Here is an 18,009-nt window from a genome sequence, read left to right on the forward strand (position 1 = left end):
CAGATGAGCACACGCTGATGAAATTCATTTGTGTACGGTTGCTTTTGGTCTTGATTTGCTCTGAACTGTCAGATTAAAGGCTCAGTAACTAGATATAATGACTAAAAGGCTGTTTATGATGTAATATCTTATAGCTGGCAGATGGCACAATAGCAAAATAATATATACTGCTGTAAAGATACTGAAAGTAGTAGGAAGACTCTCACAAATAAAACTGCAAGATAGGAGGTTGCACAAAAATTGCATGAAGAGGTATTTTCCAAAATTCCATGATGAAATAGTGAAAAGATAGACAAAACACATTGATATTATTCAACCTTGATAATATGAAATATGTGACCCTGGACCACAAAACCAGTCATAAGGGTAAATTTTTCGAAATTGAGATTTATGCATCATCTGAAAGCTGAATAAGCTTTCCATTGATGTATGGTTTGTTATGATCGGACAATATTTGGCCGAGATACAAATATTTGAAAATCTGGAATCTGAGGGTCCAACAAAATCAAAGTGTTGAGAAAATCACCTTTAAAGTTGTCTAAATTAAGTTCTTAGCAATGCATATTACTAATCAAAAATTAAGTTTTTATATATTTACAGTAGGAAATTTACAAAATATCTTCATGGAACATGATCTTTACTTACTGTCCTAATGATTTTTGGCATAAAAGAAAAATCTGTCATTTTGACCCATGCAGTGTAGTTTTGGCTATTTCTACATATATACCCCAGAGACTTAAGACTGGTTTTGTGGTCCAGAGTCACATATGTCTTGAGCACCAAAAAAGGATCAAGTGACACTGAAGACTGGAGTACCTAATGCTGCTGAAAATTCAAATGCGTCTGACATGGACAAATTCTGTTTTAATGTATATTAAAATATACGTGTTTATTTAAATTGTTATAGTATTTCATATATTACTGTTTTTACTGTGTTTTTGAGCACAAAAGATTTTAAAACATCATACCGACCCCAAACTTTTGAACAGTATTGTTCCTTCACACCAAAATGATGGCATGTTAGAATATTAACTTGATAAAAATTCTGTCAATGTAACATTTTCTTTGAAGTGCATTTAAAGGAAATTGAGCACAGTGAGATTTTATAACCCCTCAAAAGCCTACAGATGCAACCTAATTTTATTACAAAAAGCTAATTTCTTGGCTTTCTTCTTGTGTATCTACAGTTTGAATTCCATGTTAAAGTTGCTATGAAATGTGAAGAATTTCTTTGATTCAGGGAACTGGGTTTGGAACTATATATGAGCTCAGACAAACAGATGTGTTAATGACATTGTGGATGCCTATGTAATCTTCAGTCAGTTTCCTGGAACAGGCTTGAAGTAATATGCAAAATTACATATTTAGCAATTGACAGTCAAAAGGTGTTGGCACAGGGCAATTTTCTTTTCCATGAACTTTTATTAGACAATTCTTAAAAATGTAAGTGACATTTATAGAACATCCATCAAAGAACAAGGATAAGAGAATCAATGTATGGCAATTGATGCTGCTATCATAAAGCAGTTAAACAGGGCTCAAACAGGGAGTTGGCTATAGCTATTCATGTTATTTTCTGAAGCTTGAACTTATTTCATCCATTACTCACTCTCACACACACGTTTTGGTTAAGTCTGATTGTAATTCCTGCTGTGCAAGTATAAAGAGTGCAGTAAATGACATACCTCAAGTCTGAAAACATCTGGTTTCAGCAATCAAGTACTGACTGCAGTTCATTTGTAGAACATCTGGCAGATATGCTGTTAGAAAAGGGAACAATGTTAGCGTAAAACTTCCAGGTTCATTTGACATGCTGCTACTATTTTGCACAATTCAAATTAAGTAACTACATGCGACATTATATGCAAAAAAAGTATGTCCTCTGCAGCATGTTAATATTTTAATAAACTAATCAACATAAGTGTGTTGAATTCTTTCAAAAGCAAATTAAATAGATGATTAAATTGGTGCTGAAAGGAATATTAGACAACATTCACAACAACCATTGAATACAACTGATTCACCATACTACTCCTTTTTATCAACTATACATCAGTTTTCCATTGTAAAAGTGTTTCGGTGTGAGAAGTGTGGGATTATACTATTTAATAATAATAAAAAAACAGCACAGAGGCTGATGTTTGTGCAAGGTTGCCATTAGAGAGAAACAAGTCAGAACACGTTTCTTGATATAGAGTGAAAAGTGGGTCCCTGGTAACGTTCTCTCTCTGGGTGACCGCTGTGTACTATTCAACAAACAGCACAGGAAACTGGCACCAGCCACCTTCTTACAACCAATCAGCTACCATAAAAACCATTAAACAACAAGAACAAAACCAAGAACAACATTCAAAACAAGCGGCAGAAAGCCAGAATTTCACTTGTACTGTAAAAGCAGAAGATCCTCAAAATAATCATTTATTATGCCTCACTCAGAGAAAATAAGACAGAACTCATTGCAGCAGAAAACTGTGCAGAAGAGCATTTCCTTCCAGAGGAGGAGCAAAATTAAAGGAGTGTCTCAAGAGCTACAACTCAAGAACACGTTTCAGTGCGGCGAATAACTCAGGTTAACATGAAACCTATACATCTGCATGTACATAAATTAAATTATTACAAACATTTCTAGTAATTGATACAATGTATACAGAATCTCTGCAAATCCATAAGTAGTTGCTTTAATTCCAAGCCCTTAAACGCAATCCTTAAAACACAGTTCTGTGAATTTTCTACCCAGCATGTCAGCGAAAACTTCGCTTGTTAAGTCATAAATAAAATGTATTAATCAATAAGAAACATATTACAAATATTGAATTTAAACACAAAGGATTTATAACTATAAGACAAGGCAACAGAAGCATAACAAACTTCATGTGAGAGGAGAGGAGGTATATCTGCTGTGCCTCAGCTCACGTAGGTCAACACGACTGACTGAATGGGCTCTCGGCACACCGGACACAACTTGTTCCGGTTCTTTAATTTTTTGGCGCAAGTGTAGCAAGCCATAAGGTGTCCAGTTCTTCCGTGGACGATGCAGCCGTTCTTGGGGCGACTTTGACAGATGACGCAGGGCTCAAGGCAAGTGGCGGGCAGGCAGGCCTCCAGGCTGTTGTAGCGCTCTAGCTCGGGGGTCTCTTCCTGGCTGCTGCCCCCACCAGAAGAGGTTGAGGGCTGCGATGACAAGGTCTGAGATTCGGTCATGGAGCCAGAGGCAGTGGAGGAGAGAAGTTCGTCTTTAGCGGCGATGGGCGATTGTGAGCATTTGCCATCGGGTACGTCCACTCCTTCATCTGTTTCTGGAAGAAGGCTTGAGGGTTTGGAAGGAAGCAGTTTGTCATGAGAGGCTGAGCTGGGAGTTGTGATGACGCTGGTGTCTTCTGTGCTGGGTTGAGTGTTAGTGGAGGTGTTTTCACTGTTTGAGTGCGTTTCTGGAAGCCAACCCGGTCGGACTTTCCAGCAGCTTTTGCAATGCCGAGGAAGAGGAGGGTTGAGCTCGTTACATTCGGCACACTTCCAGTAGTCCTGAGTGAACACATTGTTATCTTAGATTATTATATTTTTCTTGCTTTTGAAATAAAAGCCTGCTTAAATATGTGGGTCAAAGAAAGGATGGAAATGGACATGAAAAAAATGGGTTTAAAATATGGTACCATTAAAATCAGCATGGCATGTAATTTCTTAATACATTCCTGGTCGTATCATGCACAATTAACCAGTGGACAAAGTTCAGAGGAAAAAAATGTCATGATCTTTAAACAAAATGTAATAACTTGCGGCATCTCTGAAACAGCTGCCCTTTTTGGCAGGCTTACAAATGCTTTTTCTTTCACTCCCACCTTTTCACAATTCAATCTAATCCTGATTGGATTTTTTTTCCGTTCCACTAAGAAAAATATCAGGTACAAAAATGTTACGTACAGCCTCGGTTATCTCGGTATCCTCATCAAACGAATCTTCATCCTCAGCAAAGATTGTGACTTCATACACCTGAATAAGCAAATACAGAATTGCAGTGAGTTGAGGACTGTCAAACAGGTTAGGTTAGTTAGATCATCAGTTAATGTCTCTCTGAATAGAACAGGAGGAACAGTTTGAGTTGAAACCTCGTTCTCTCCTGGCAGTGAATCCTCATCGTTCTCACTGTAGGCGTCAGAGTCTATGGACTCCACCTCAAACTCCACACTAAAGTTATCAGAGTCAGCATCCGAGTCTGCACTTTCATCACTGCCCTCACTGTGAGAGATACCTACATCCTGTAAAACAAACAAAACGCAGGTTAGAAAGGGCCAAATGACAGCGCAAATTAGCTACAGTCGCTGGTAAACCAACACAATGTGAATAAATATTTAAACTTGCTACTCACAGAGTTGCTTTGTGCGTCCGAAGACTCGCTGTTCCCCCTCTCCCGGTGCAGGCCGCCAATCACACACCAAGACAGGCTGTCATCAAACGTCAGGGAGAAGCTGTCTGACTTGTGCCTCTTTCTGCGTTCTCTGGGCTCGTCTTCAGCTGAAGTACTCTCTATAGAAAGCACAAAATAAGTTTAGTACTAAAAGTTATTTTTTTTGACAACATGTCTGTCAGAGGGTTTTCAGATAAGTGAACCACACTGCTCTGTAGGCTTTACAAACATTTACAATCTGTTTCTTTTTCATTATGTTAAACATAAGCTTAAGTGTATACTGCATATTGCATTAGAGTAAATCAGTTTTTTGTTTTTTTTTGCTGATGTTCTTGTTATATGCACTCAACTTTGGACACTTATGAGCCAAGCAGGAGCAATGCTCAGAGCAATAACCCTGTTTTAATGGTGCATCTAGTGCTGCTTGCTCAACAAACTGCCTTTGTGTGCATAGCTGAGGTTTAAAAATGGGCCATTGAAGAGTAACGGTCATCTGAGCACATTCTGCACAGCCTCCAGATCTCTGTGTCCTTTTGAGATGTTTACAGTGACAGAGAGAGCAGTCATTATGGTACCACATGTTTACCCACATACAGTCCTCTGTCGGGACTGAAGGAATAGCTAGAAATGATCCGTCATGAGGGGTAGTCTTCCCTGCTCAGTGGTTGAGACTGATATAATGTATACTGGTTGTTTCACAAAAGATACAAGGCAGGAAAAACAAACAGCTCTTGAAAAAGGACAAAGCTCCCACGAGAATTAAACTAGCGTGAAATCATGAAATCTAAATACCAAATTTTATCTAGACCAACTGATGGAACACTTGTTCAAATGTTTACTTTTCAGTTAGATCAAACAGCAATTTTTTTTTTTTTTAAATGAACGCATTAGTTTGACTGTAACTGTATCAGTCTGTGCTAGAAAAAAAAAAAAAAAAAGGACAAGCCCTTCCTGTTGAAACAGGAACTACGTCAAGACTAGAAAATAAACAGCTCTATCTGAAATCCCATCTAACCCTGCTGACGAAGCGTGCGCTTTCATACACACTGAACAGGACACAGCTGGTGTATCTTTTGCTCTGTGGTGTATGTGCTTACCAGGATCACTGCTTCTCCTCCTCCTGCGCTGCTGTTGTAAGGTAGATGAGCGAGAGTCTGAATCAGTGTCCTAGAACAGACAGTGGGGTTTCAGTCATGCTTCAATCTCAAACACAGCAGGGGCTCTATAAAACCCATTCAAGCACAAACACAGCACTACCAGGGCAACTCTGTGGAATGGGTCAATACTCTGTGGTTCAAAGTGTGTGAGCATAAAAGAACGTTTACCCCGGGCCCTCGATCTGGTTCACTTTGACTTCTGGGTTCAGAGAAGGTAGAATGAGTATCTGTAAAAGGAAACAAAGACAGTTTTAACACAAACAACATAGATAAGAATATTGTGGAAAAAAGTTTTAACAATCATTGTACCTGGATTTTTCACTGTTACAAGGTTTCTGTTGATCATTGCAAAAAGGGCTCTGAAAAAAAGGTAAAATTACAGATGAGACTTCGGTTTTCATATAGCACATTTCACTTTCGATTCTTGGGGGGGTCCTTATATGTGTTTTTTTCATCTACACTGGCCCACTATTTGTATCCAAATACCTTCTGCAGCCACTTCATATTTTAAACAGGTGACAAAAGACCCTTTCAGAGCGAGTGGGTCAAATGTCGAGAAAGCTGCCACCTGTTGCTTTAAAGCCCCACCCTGATATTTCCAGAAGTCATTGGTACTACAGCTGCTCTGCATTAGAGAAACTAGAGAGTCAATACACACCGGGGTTCTTTGACCGAGAAACTTTTCACCCCTAGAATGGCACCAAGAGCATCCTCTCCGCAGTGAACAATGTGTTGCTGCTGCTTGTCATATAACTCCTTGCTCATGATATACTTTCCCAAATAAAACATAACCTAAAAACACAGAAAGAAAATTTGTTTAGAGATCAACAGGGAAACCATTTCCTAAAACAGTCTGAGAGTTGACAGAAAGAAGTGGTTATATAAATTTTCAATATAGATGAGTAACACATTCCTGTTAGTCAGACAACCACAACTTCCACCCATAAAAAAAAGAAATGAGTCATACATCACACTAAAGTTGAAAGCAGATGAAAATATTTCAAACAACATCAAATATCAAGAGTAAAATGGCATACAAATTATTTATATTATTGCACATTATGAATGAAAGTTAAAAATTACATTTTGTATCTGTTGAATAATGACGTTTGCCCATGAAAAAGCTACTGCCATGTTGTCAGTGCATTTTATTCATGGTTGCTAAGGTGCTCTGAGTGGTTTCTAACAAGCCTAAGACCACCCTAAATGACTCATGTCCCTCCTTTAAGGGTTTTTTATATATCTTTCTTTTTTGTTAACATATTCTATCATCCTCAAATCAAAAACTTCATACTTATTTTTTTTTAGTCTAATCACTTACAGAAGTAATAAGCTGCAATATTTGAATTGTTTTTCATCTGTAGCACAAACTGAAGCTTAATGCATTGGGTTAGGGGGTTGTTCAAACCCCTAACCATAAGAATGAACAATAGAAAAATTATTTCTTGCCTTAGGAAGCACCACAATTTGAAATGTCACTGAACAAAGGCAGTAGCTAAATATAATTCAACACACACTGCCCTACATAATTTACAAAATATATGCAAGTTTAACTGTACACAGAAATGAGCAGCAACACATGAAACTGGAGAATGATTATTTTTAGCCTGTAATGTCAAGCACCACTGGCATTATTTCAGAAACTCTCAAATAGGTGTCACTGCCATAAGTGCTTATATATAAAAAAAAAAATTATACACATACAGCAGCGTTTAGCATTACTAACACAATTGGCAAACGTCCAATTATAAATACAACCATAAAGCATGACATGTATACTACTATTCAAAAGTCTGGGGTCAGTACATTTTTTTAAAAGAAATAAATACTTTAATTCAGCAAGGATGCATGAACTTGATCAAAAGCGGCAGTAAAGACATTTATGATGTTACAAAAGTTTTTTTTTTTAAATAAATTTTCTTCAAATAAATTCTGAAAAAACATATCCATAAAAATGTTTTTAACATTAATACTAAAAATAATTAATTAAAAAAATCTGAAGCACCATATCAGTATCAGAATGATTTCTAAAGGATTGTGACACTGAAGACTGGAGTAATGACTGCTGAAAAATCTGTTGCATTTTAAAATATATTCAAATAGAAAAAATATATATTTACATTTAAAATTGAAATAATATTTCAAAATGTTACTCTTTTTACTGTATTTCTGGTCAAATAAATGCAGTTTTAAGGTAAGCTTTAGAGACTTCATAGGATATCTTCCCAACCATAAACTTTTGAAAGTTAGTTTATATCAGATGAAATGGACTTAAACTGCTGTCAGCAGACACATCTCCTCACCTCCTTCATGGTGAAAACATCTTTATCTGCACCTGCATCCTCTAACAGGCTTTTCAGCTGCATTTTTGGTCTTACCTAAAGTTACATGAAATAAAACTCAGTCATTTGAAGTTATAAAAACGCACTTACATACTCAAAGGCACACCTTGAATGCTACATTACCAGTTTTTCATTGTCAACCTTGCTGATCTGAGAACTGCTTAAACAACTTTCTGTTGCCATTTTGGTAGTTATCTGTAAAAATAAACAGAGTTAGACTTTACATACAACAATTTAAAGCCAATTCAGTACACATGCAAGATTCAGAACGAACATTACCTGTGCAAATAGAGGTAAAATGGCTATTCTAGCTAAAAATCTTCTATATATACTCTGCTACCTGTACATAAAGTGCTTGAGCTCTGGGTTAGTGTGGAGTGGGAGCCGGCTGAGAGCCGGTCTATGGTTTATATAGATGCAGAGAGGCATGTCAGGGCTAGAATCCACCGCACCGATCATCATGTCCTGGGCGGGTTCGGGCATGACATCTCAAAGCGTGACTGGCTTCAGACGCTTAGCGGTAGTGCACGCTCTTTGCTGAGTTGTCTGGCCTTCTACATGATCATGTCCGGGCATGTCCCGTCTCACTACACCCGCCCATTGCTGGCTAAGCATTGGATTTGAGGCTTATCAGCCCAGTAACAGGTGAAATAACGGAGTGTTTGGACCAAAGCGATGACCCTCCTGGATTTTTAACGCCTCGATTAAATGAATGCAAGCCAAAAAGACCAAAAGTTGTTCGTTACAAGTGCTACGGATGCATGGATGTCCTTCGAGTAAAGCTCAAAATGTCTTTGGACTACGACAGTGCCATGTTTATATCTCTGACATGCTCAGCAGTAATTTACACACAAAATACAACAACAATCTCAAGTTTGTCGTATTCGGGATTTATATCTGCAATCATAAACACGGGAATATAACTTAACTGTCATCTATATCCATGGAAATATCTCCATTCAAATTAGCTGCACATAAGTTATGTAAAACCTGGAACTTCAAATGCTTTTCCCAAGAGGTAACATGACAACAAATCGACGTGTAAATATTGTTGTTTTACGTAACGTTATGAGATTTACGTTACGTGTGATGAAACGCTCGCTCTTTTGACATGTCAGGATTCAGTATGACAGATAATAATATTGACAAATGATATGAAGAGTAACAAAACAAAGTACGTAATGTGCTTTTCTCCAGTTATAAAGTCATATAAACCGCGGTTGTGTTTGTTAACCAAATACTATTTATACACATGTCTTTACAAGCAGAATAGTAAGTTAATTTAAAGGTAATTTTAAATAACGTACAACAACTTAACTGATTCTTGCTGAATGAGGAGTATTGCGCATTTGAGCGACAAGACGAAGCTAATTTATAGTAACAACGCCACAAACGCGCGCATTCCCGGGTGTCTATTTCCCGCTGCGGATTATCAGGAAAACCCGAGGCTTCAGTAGGCCGCTAAATGAGGCAAATTATTTTAAGCGACTACACGGACATTAAAGCCTCATACGGTGTTAAAATAATTCTCTAGAGTGTATAACAATGTTCTTCAGATATTTACAATTATATAGGTGTAATAAATATATGAGAATGTGCGAATATTGCTAAACTGAAAGTGTTAATGTCTTACCTGCTGGTGACCGTTGAGCGTCGCGAACTCCCTCTACTGGCGCCTGTTTGAATTTGAAATGATCTCGCACGTGCGATAAGCGCGCGGTGTAAACATTACACAATGCACGTACTGGAAGGCGAGTTGGCTATTGTTTACACAATTAGGCCCGTCTATATTTGCTGTTTTACTGTTAATGCGATTAAAATAACCGAGTTTGACTATGTAAAATTCATATTATATTTAACACAACATTTGAATGTGGTTGCCTATGTTGTTGATTCCTTATTTTAGTAGCCTGTTGCATCACACTGGACTAGTTTAGCTCATTAGGTATCAAGTAATATGTATGAAATTAATGATAAATGAATGTGACAACAAAGTCAAAGTAATACATTAACTAACTCATTAATTTAGCTACATTTACTTATTTGGAATTTTAAGCAGAAAACAGGTATTGCCGTTGATAGAAATGAACATTCAAGACAAATAAGGATTTATTAACAGATCTCAATAAAGAGATCTCAAATTTAGAGATACTTAAAGATACTTGACCTAAGTTAGGTGACAAACAACACATTGGGAAATTATTATGCTTTTTAAATGCTTTAAAATCATTCTCTCTACACGTTATGAAGTGTATACTGCTTTTTAAAACATTTCAAATATATTTTCACATTATTTGCAATATTTAGTATCACTATATTTAAACCTAATTTAAGTGGGTTGCATTGTTTAATTGTAATATGTGACCCTGGACCACAAAACCGGTCTTAAGTGTACATTTTTCAAGATTTGTATATCATCTGAAAGCTGAATATATTAGCTTTTCATTGATGTATGGTTTGTTATGATCGGACAATATTTGGCAGAGATACAACTATTTGAAAATCTGGAATCTGACAAAAAAATCAAAATATTGAGAAAATCGCCTTTAAAGTTATTCAAATGAAGTTCTTAGCAATGCATATTACTAATCAAAAATTAAGTTTTGATATATTTACGGTAAGAAATTTACAAAATATCTTCATGCAACATGATCTTTACTTGATATCCTAATTATTTTTGGTATAAAAAAAAAAAATCGATAATTTTGACCCATACAATAGTTTTGGCTATTGTTACCAATATACCCCAGTGGTTTAAGACTGGTTTTGTGGTCCAGGGTCACATAAGAGATTAATCAACAACATTATTACTTACTAATTGGAATGTGCTTATAGTGATGCAATTGTAGTTATAATCATGATCGGCTACTATTAAATGCATCACTTTAATCACTAGTAGCTAATCAATTCCTCCTTTGATTAATTAACTATTTTGCATTCTATTGTGCATTGCACCAACTGAAAGAACTTTCATCTGTTTTGAATTCTTAATGAGTAACGATGATCTGTTCCTTTACTATTAAGATAATTCTGCGAGTCACCTGGTGACAATGCTGGGATTACACTAGCTGTGTGTGAAATCCACATCAGAAAACATTCATTTGTAAAGTGAGTCTGTTGTCATGACGTGACTGTTGTACACCATTGTGTACGAATGGCAGACTTGCTTTTCTCACCAACAGAGAAACTTGCTAGTTAGGGGAGGTCCTGTTTGCTGACTGAAATTACCTCTTTATGAAGGGGACAAATGGACTGTGCCATGAAGACATGTCTTATACAGGCCCTGTGACAGGATCTGTTCTTTATAGCTAAGGAGAGTGACTCAGAGTTTATTTTAGTACGACATGTTCCTTTAAGCTCAACATGTTTGGGCTTGTACGTCTGTAATAATGAGGAAATTCCATGGACCACTGAAGAAAAAAGCCATTAATTTTATTAATGGAAGTCAGGATAAAGACAAATCCTAAAGATTAATATTCAAGACATGTACACACGTTAAAAGTTTGGAAACAGTTATTCATCTATGCTAAAGTTATTCAACTATGCAACAACACAAATGGAAGTTTGAGGGAAAAAAAATCAAAACTCTTTTCAGTTTGAGAAAAATTGCCACTCATCTTTGTTGACTCTCCCTACAAACTTTATGAGGTGTTTCTTTCAAGGAGCTTCCATGTTTTTTTTAATGGCACTTATTGGCTTCTTTCCTCCTGAATGTTTTTTTGTTTTTTTTTAAATACTTCATACTTAGCAAGGATGCATTAAATTGATCAAAAGAAACAGAAAGTTCCTTTGTGGTATTATAAATGTCTATTCATCAAAGAACCCTGAAAAAAAAATGAATCACTGTTTCCACAAAAATATTAAGCAGTTCAACTTTTTTCAACATTGTTAATAATTAGAAATATTTCTTGAGCAGCAAATCAGCATATTAGAATTATTTCTGATGGCTGCTGAAAATTCAGCTTTGATATCACAGGAATGAATTACATTTTAAAATATATTAAAATGCAAAGCAGTAATTTTATAGTCATATTATTTCACAGTATTACTATTTTTATATAATTTTGCATTAAATGCAGCCTTGAACTTTTTTTTAATCACTTAAAATATATATTGACACCAAACTTTTTAATGCTCGCATATATTAATATAAATGTATTTATTACATATTAAAAATATATATATTACACAGTTTAGACTAGACTGAAATTATTTTCATGAACCTTTCAGTAAAGTATGTACAAATTGGCAGAGGATTTCCTTGTTCTAAACGCTTAGTAAATTTAGTTTTAGGTTTTAGTTCTAAAATATGGGACAACAAGCCTCGTTCCAATTAAAGGGATGCCAACTTTGATTGTACAGGGAATAAAACATTCATGTTTAAGAATATATTGAAAATATATTCTTCCATGTTCCACGAAAGAGGTCGTTTTTTGGGGTGAACTGTCCCTTTAAGCAGCATAATTTGCAACATTTTTGAAATTTTTCAAAACATCCTTTTCAAAATTAGGACAAGTCTAATATTCACTCCAAAACATCTAGATTTTAGACTGGAGACAGGACTTTGGAATGTGACTAATGTTTAAGTTGCACATTGCAAAAGAGAACAACAAGTTGAAAAGCCCTCATCACGAACTGAACAAATGATTTACATTCCATTTCACAGATACTCAAGATTATTTGCCAAGTAGGCAGTGACCCTTGTCCTAAAAGTGATGACTAGACTCAATAAGATAACATTCCATTGTTGTGTTACTTTCTATAAAATGCTTTATTTTTGTGCAGACCATTTGAAAAATACATCATTAAATAACACTTACAAAATAAAAAGGAAATGCTTCAGCAATAAGGGTTCTTCTCTCAAACGGCACTTTTCTTTTTCTTTTGCATGTTTATTTGAAAATACTGAATACTTGGAATAAAATTAAACTCTTAAAAAAGATTGAAATGCTATTAAAGTTGTCAGCCTCTATGGCTTAAACCTACTTCCTTCCAGTCTATGTTTGGTTAGTCTTCACACTCCTGTGCAGGAGCCATCGCTATCTATTCCTAAACAAATCAGGCACTGAACACTGGCTTTCTTGTTGATTGGCACTTCAGCGGGCCTACGGCCTCTGTGTGAGCCTGCTTTTGCCCTCCCCCTGCTCTGCCAGTTTGAAATGGGTGTATGCCAGGATGCCACTGAGGGTGCAGAGGGTGCCCAGACCTTGGTTTAAGGACAAGGGGTCCTGGAAGAGGACGTACCCACCCAGTAACGTGATGCAAAACTTGAAGTGTCCAAACATGTTGTAGCTGTGAGGGGAAATGTTAAGGGAACTTGTCTGACAATGACTTTTGGATTTGCACTTCAGTAACACACTATGAGGACATGTGACTTGAGCTTCAGAAATGAGTCAGGGAATCATCTTCTTGATATATTTGATTCTTTCTGAAAGTTAATATTCTTTAGACCATTTTACAGTTCAAAAACAAAACGCATTCAAAAGTTTGGGAACCCTTGGTTCTTAATACTGTGTGTGGTTACCTGGATGATCTACGACTGTTTTTTTGTTTTGTGATGGTTGTTCATGAGTCCCTTGTTTGTTCTGAACAGTTCAACTGAGCTCTGTTCTTCAGAAAAATCCTCCAGGTCCTGCAGAATCTTCAGTTTTCCAGCATCTTTTGCATATTTTAACCCTTTCCTGCAGTAACTGTATGATTTTGAGATCCACCTTTTCACGCCGAGGATGATTGAGGGAGTCAAACACAACAATTAAAAAAGGTTCAAACATTCACTGATGCTCCTGAAGGAAACACGATGCAGTAAGAGCCGGGGGTGAAAACTTTTGAACAGGATGAAGATGTCCAAATTTTTCTGATTTTGTTGAAATATCATATTTTTCCATTTAGTACTGCCCTTCTGACGCGACAGAAGATACTTGCATGTTTCCTGGAAGACAAATGAAGTACAATTTACCTTGATCTTCAAATTCAAAAAGTTTTCACCCCCGGCTCTTAATGCATCGTGTTTCCTTCAGGAGCATCAGTGAATGTTTGAACCTTTTTTAATTGTTGTGTTTGACTCCCTCAATCATCCTCAGCATGAAAAGGTGGATCTCAAAATCATACAGTTACTGCTGGAAAGGGTTCAAATATGCAAAAGATGCTGGAAAACTGAAGATTCTGCAGGACCTGGAGGATTTTTCTGAAGAACAGTGCTCAGTTTAACTGTTCAGAACAAACAAGGGACTCATGAACAACCATCACAAAACAAAAAAACAGTCGTAGATCATCCAGGTAACCACACACAGTATTAAGAACCAAGGGTTCCCAAACTTTTGAATGTGGTTATTTTAATAATTTCAGCTATTTTTTTGTCTTGTGGACTATATGTAAACATCTTTTATGGAAAATATCTTACTCAGGACAGTACTAAATAAAAAATAACATGCATTTTGTATGATCTCTCTTATTTTGGTAAAATTATCCACATTTTCACAGATTCTGCAAGGGGTTCCCAAACTTTCGATCCCCACTGTAACATGTTATATATAAATATATATAACATGTTAATAAAATAAATTTTAACATTGATTTATGGATATATCAGTCATGTAAAAAAATATTTTTTATAAATCTGTTAAAAATAAGTGTAATCTGTTAATAAAATAAGTTAGATTTAATACTGATTTATGGATATATCAGTCTTGCAAATATGATGTGTCCAATAGTTAATATGTTAAAGTAAAATTTGTTAATGTTACTTTTAATATTTATCTATGGATATATAAGTCTCCTGAAAATGCTATGTAAAAAAAGTTAATTAATCCGTTACACACACACATATATAGGTGTGTAACAGATTAATTCTCAGCTTTTTAAAAAAAATTGGTTTAGAGAACACTTGTCTACTAATAAGTGGCCCAAAAGTGCAGTTTAAAACAGATGGAAGTAAAGTGCTCCCTCTACTGCTTACTTTGAGAAAGGTCGACCTTAATGAGTGCATTCAAAACCATTAAATGTTTTCAGTATGGCTCAGGGCTACAAAATGTGCCTTGATTTACAGTTTATCCTTTCATTATTAAACAATTGTGTAACTACATATTAACTATTTGCCAAGCTTTGACAAGTCTCTTTAAACAAACATTTGTTTGCATTATAGACCTAATCTGACAATTAACAAACAATGAAGTCATGTTACAGAGAGCACTGTTTTCAGATTGTTTTTCTAAAGGGTGTGTTCTGCACCTAGAATAGAAAAAGAAATAGCCACAGCTGAATGACAGATATTTTAGAGAATTAGCAGAAAGGATACGTAACCGGAGACGTGTTCCCAATGATCCAGTAAATGGACAAATTGACCAGAAAGGCAATAACACCAGACAGCAGAACCATGACCTTAATGAAGGAAAAAATAGAAAGAATCAACCATTTGAAAATACAATTCAGCTCAATTGCTTATTTATTCAATTAATACATATATAAAATATTCAGATAGTAATAAGAACTATAAATTTAACTTGTGAGCTTTTAATCCAATGGGCAAAAATACCCCCCACCACCCAGAAAAAATCTAGGCAATAACACAAGGCGCTCTCTGTGTGTTTGTGTATATAAGAAATTCCTTTGGATAGGTGCAGAGGGAGTGTGTGAGCCATCGAAAGAACAGGCGCATTCTTGCTCGCACTCTTACCAGGGCCTGAAATGACCAGGGGCCAAAGATACCACCCTCTCCAGTGAGGGGTTCGAAGAACGGCACCAGGACCAAGAGAAATGCTGAAGACATGGGTGCTTGATAATATAGTAACTGCATAGAATTCACCTGAAGCTCATGCTGTTTGGTACCAACCCACTGTAATAGGAGAAATAAATTATTAAATCACCAATCAGATTCAATCTGAATATCTGAATAATTAATGAAGGAAGTAATTTATGGTCAGGAATTTCAACTAGGCATTTATTTAAAAAGTAGTTTTCTTAAAAATATATTTTTATTTGTTTATATATAAAAAAAAACCACTTCATTATCATTGGTTGATTTGGTTATATCTATAGATGTAAATGTAATTTATTCCTGTGATGGCAAAGCTAAATTTTCAGCAGCCATTACTACTTTAGTGTAACATGATCCTTCAGAAATCCTTTTAATAAACTAATTTATTGCTCAAGAAACATTCTTATTATGAGCATTGAAAACAGTTGTGCTACATACTATGCGTGTGAAAATAATAAATATTTAAAGTTATTATAAAATTCTAATTATTTTATACAGTAAATAACAGCATTGCAATACTGTGGGTCTCTGATTTGGCCAGTTCCTGACCACCTGCTGATTTAAATAAAGTGATAAGTCAATAATGATACAGAGTGAGAATGCAATAATACTTACCACTTGATACAGTGAGGTTACAAAGACCCCAAGTGTGGCAAAGATCATCCCCAGAAGATTGAACTTCACATCATAGTAAGAGTTTAGCATGACCCCTAAAGTGATCGGTACCTTTTTATTAAAAAGAAGAGAATAAATTATATGAAGTGGTGTAAAAACCCATAACCTTGCATAAACAAATCAGCATGTAACCATGACTTGCTTTTATCAGCATTTACCCAGAGCATAGTTCAAACTGATGCATGGCATGTGCATGCTATAAAAACAGCAATATTTTTGAGTGACTTCTTAAACAATATACCAGTCGAATAAACAAAACCCCACTTACTAGAGTCAGTTTAATCTTTGTGGAAAATGTCTTTCTGTAGTACATGGTCTGGATGAGTATGAGCACAGGCGTTGTCATGACCTTGGCCAGCTGATATGTTCCTATCGTGTTGCATTGGAGAGACAGGTTGGTGAAAACAACAAACCCACAGAAACTCAGAGCCAGCAGGATGATTTTAGAAGGTCTGAGGCTCTTGGGGGAGAATATATCCATCTTCTGACACATAAACAGCCCCAGCCATGTCACTACGAAATGAATGAGAGTCAGGGTCATGTTGGGAAAGCCATAGTGCACATAGATCCATTTGTTGATGAACACTATACAGATCGAAGACAGTAAGTTGACCAGCAGTCCTGCAATTATCCGGCTGTTTCCAAACAAGTCCGAGAGTCTCGTCGCCATAGCTGAGCTCATTCAGACGCACTTTTAGTCTTCTGGAAGCTAATCTCTCTGGAGAAACAGTTTCAGGAGTCTGCTTTGGTACTTCATCAGCAGAGAGACGCAAAACTCCACCGCTTTCTGTGGCTGAGTGTGTGAAAGCGGTTCAGAGCGGCTTTCATTATAAGACTGTTCCTTCCTTATTGAAAGCCACATTCACTCAAATCGCTAACACACGGGCGTGACGTACACAAACGCGACGCGACGCTCGCTAATGAGGGTAACGGTCCACCGTTCAACTCTCGCGAGATTCCAATGCGCCCAAACATAATAGCAGCAACGCGCATGCGCGAGAATTTCGCAGTAAGAGGGTTACTTCCTTATACACGCCACGTCTAGTGGACAAAAGAAGAACATTTGTTTTGTCTTCGTTTTTGTTATAAACTCATTGCTAATGTCACACTATCATCAAGATCTCTTTAATATTAATTTGGTGCAGGATTGGTGATAATGTGGGAGTGCTTCAGCAAGGCTGGAATCGGGCTTATTCAGTCTTTGTGAAATAAGGCGAATGAATCGAGCCACATACAGGGTTTTCATGGAAGAAAACTTGCTTCCTTCTGCTCTGACAATGTTCCCCAAGGCTGAGGCCTGGTTTTTCAAGCAAGACAATGCTCTATGCCACACAGCCAGGTCAGTCAAGATGTGGATGGAGGACCACCAGATTAAGTCCTGTCATGGCCAGCCCAATCTCCAGACCTGAACCCCATTGAAAACCTCTGGAATGTTATCGAGAGGAGGATGTGAAAGACTGGTGGAGAGCATACCAAGATGCATGAAAGCTGTGATTGAAAATCAGGGTTATTCCACTAAATACTGATTTCTGAACTCTTCCTAAATTAAAACATTAGTACTGTGTTTAGAAATGAATATGAATTATTGATTTTTCAACTTAGTTTTTTCTTTGCATTATTTGAGATCTGAAAACACTGCATCTTTTTTTGTTATTTTGACTTGTTGTCATTTTCTGCAAA

At 36.4% G+C, this 18,009-nt stretch overlaps 2 protein-coding genes across 3 annotated transcripts; both read right to left on the reverse strand.

Annotated features, from left to right (window-relative positions):
* Positions 1–1,893: 1,893 nt before the first annotated feature.
* On the reverse strand, positions 1,894–9,579 carry LOC306858210 (E3 ubiquitin-protein ligase Mdm2). Of its 2 annotated transcripts, none has more exons than XM_079398633.1 (11): positions 9,535–9,579; positions 8,025–8,096; positions 7,863–7,937; positions 6,218–6,351; positions 5,869–5,918; positions 5,728–5,786; positions 5,500–5,569; positions 4,364–4,521; positions 4,104–4,253; positions 3,919–3,987; positions 1,894–3,522 (listed from the first exon to the last, which is right to left on the reverse strand). In XM_079398633.1, the coding sequence occupies exons 2-11, from the start codon at positions 8,082–8,084 to the stop codon at positions 2,905–2,907; spliced, it is 1,443 nt and encodes a 480-aa protein (XP_079254759.1). In that variant the 5' UTR covers positions 8,085–8,096; positions 9,535–9,579; the 3' UTR covers positions 1,894–2,904. The 2 variants fall into 2 exon arrangements, with proteins under 2 accessions (XP_079254759.1, XP_079254760.1); XM_079398634.1 differs by having other exon boundaries at positions 8,181–9,536.
* A 3,070-nt stretch (positions 9,580–12,649) lies between these two features.
* Positions 12,650–17,232, reverse strand: LOC306858198 (solute carrier family 35 member E3-like). The gene is made up of 5 exons (XM_079398621.1): positions 16,598–17,232; positions 16,270–16,380; positions 15,574–15,732; positions 15,196–15,278; positions 12,650–13,193 (listed from the first exon to the last, which is right to left on the reverse strand). The coding sequence occupies exons 1-5, from the start codon at positions 17,009–17,011 to the stop codon at positions 13,007–13,009; spliced, it is 954 nt and encodes a 317-aa protein (XP_079254747.1). The 5' UTR covers positions 17,012–17,232; the 3' UTR covers positions 12,650–13,006.
* Between the last annotated feature and the right edge of the window lie 777 nt (positions 17,233–18,009).

Source organism: Barbus barbus (assembly GCF_936440315.1).
Source record: "Barbus barbus genome assembly, chromosome: 39".
In the NCBI taxonomy this organism is placed as follows: Eukaryota; Metazoa; Chordata; class Actinopteri; order Cypriniformes; family Cyprinidae; genus Barbus; species Barbus barbus.

Bases quoted from the DNA above. Each gene is read 5' to 3' on its own strand.
- LOC306858210 (XM_079398633.1), bottom strand. From the start codon at position 8,084: ATGGCAACAGAAAGTTGTTTAAGCAGTTCTCAGATCAGCAAGGTTGAC. The intron at 5,787-5,868 runs GTACAATGATTG...TTCCTTTTACAG, and splicing joins TGTAACAGTGAAAAATCCAG to ATACTCATTCTACCTTCTCT. The intron at 4,522-5,499 runs GTAAGCACATAC...TGCTTTCTATAG, and splicing joins GAGGAGAAGCAGTGATCCTG to AGAGTACTTCAGCTGAAGAC.
- LOC306858198 (XM_079398621.1), bottom strand. From the start codon at position 17,011: ATGAGCTCAGCTATGGCGACGAGACTCTCGGACTTGTTTGGAAACAGC. The intron at 15,733-16,269 runs GTAAGTATTATT...CTCCTATTACAG, and splicing joins TAACCTCACTGTATCAAGTG to TGGGTTGGTACCAAACAGCA. The intron at 15,279-15,573 runs GTAAGAGTGCGA...TCCTTCATTAAG, and splicing joins CCTGGTCATTTCAGGCCCTG to GTCATGGTTCTGCTGTCTGG.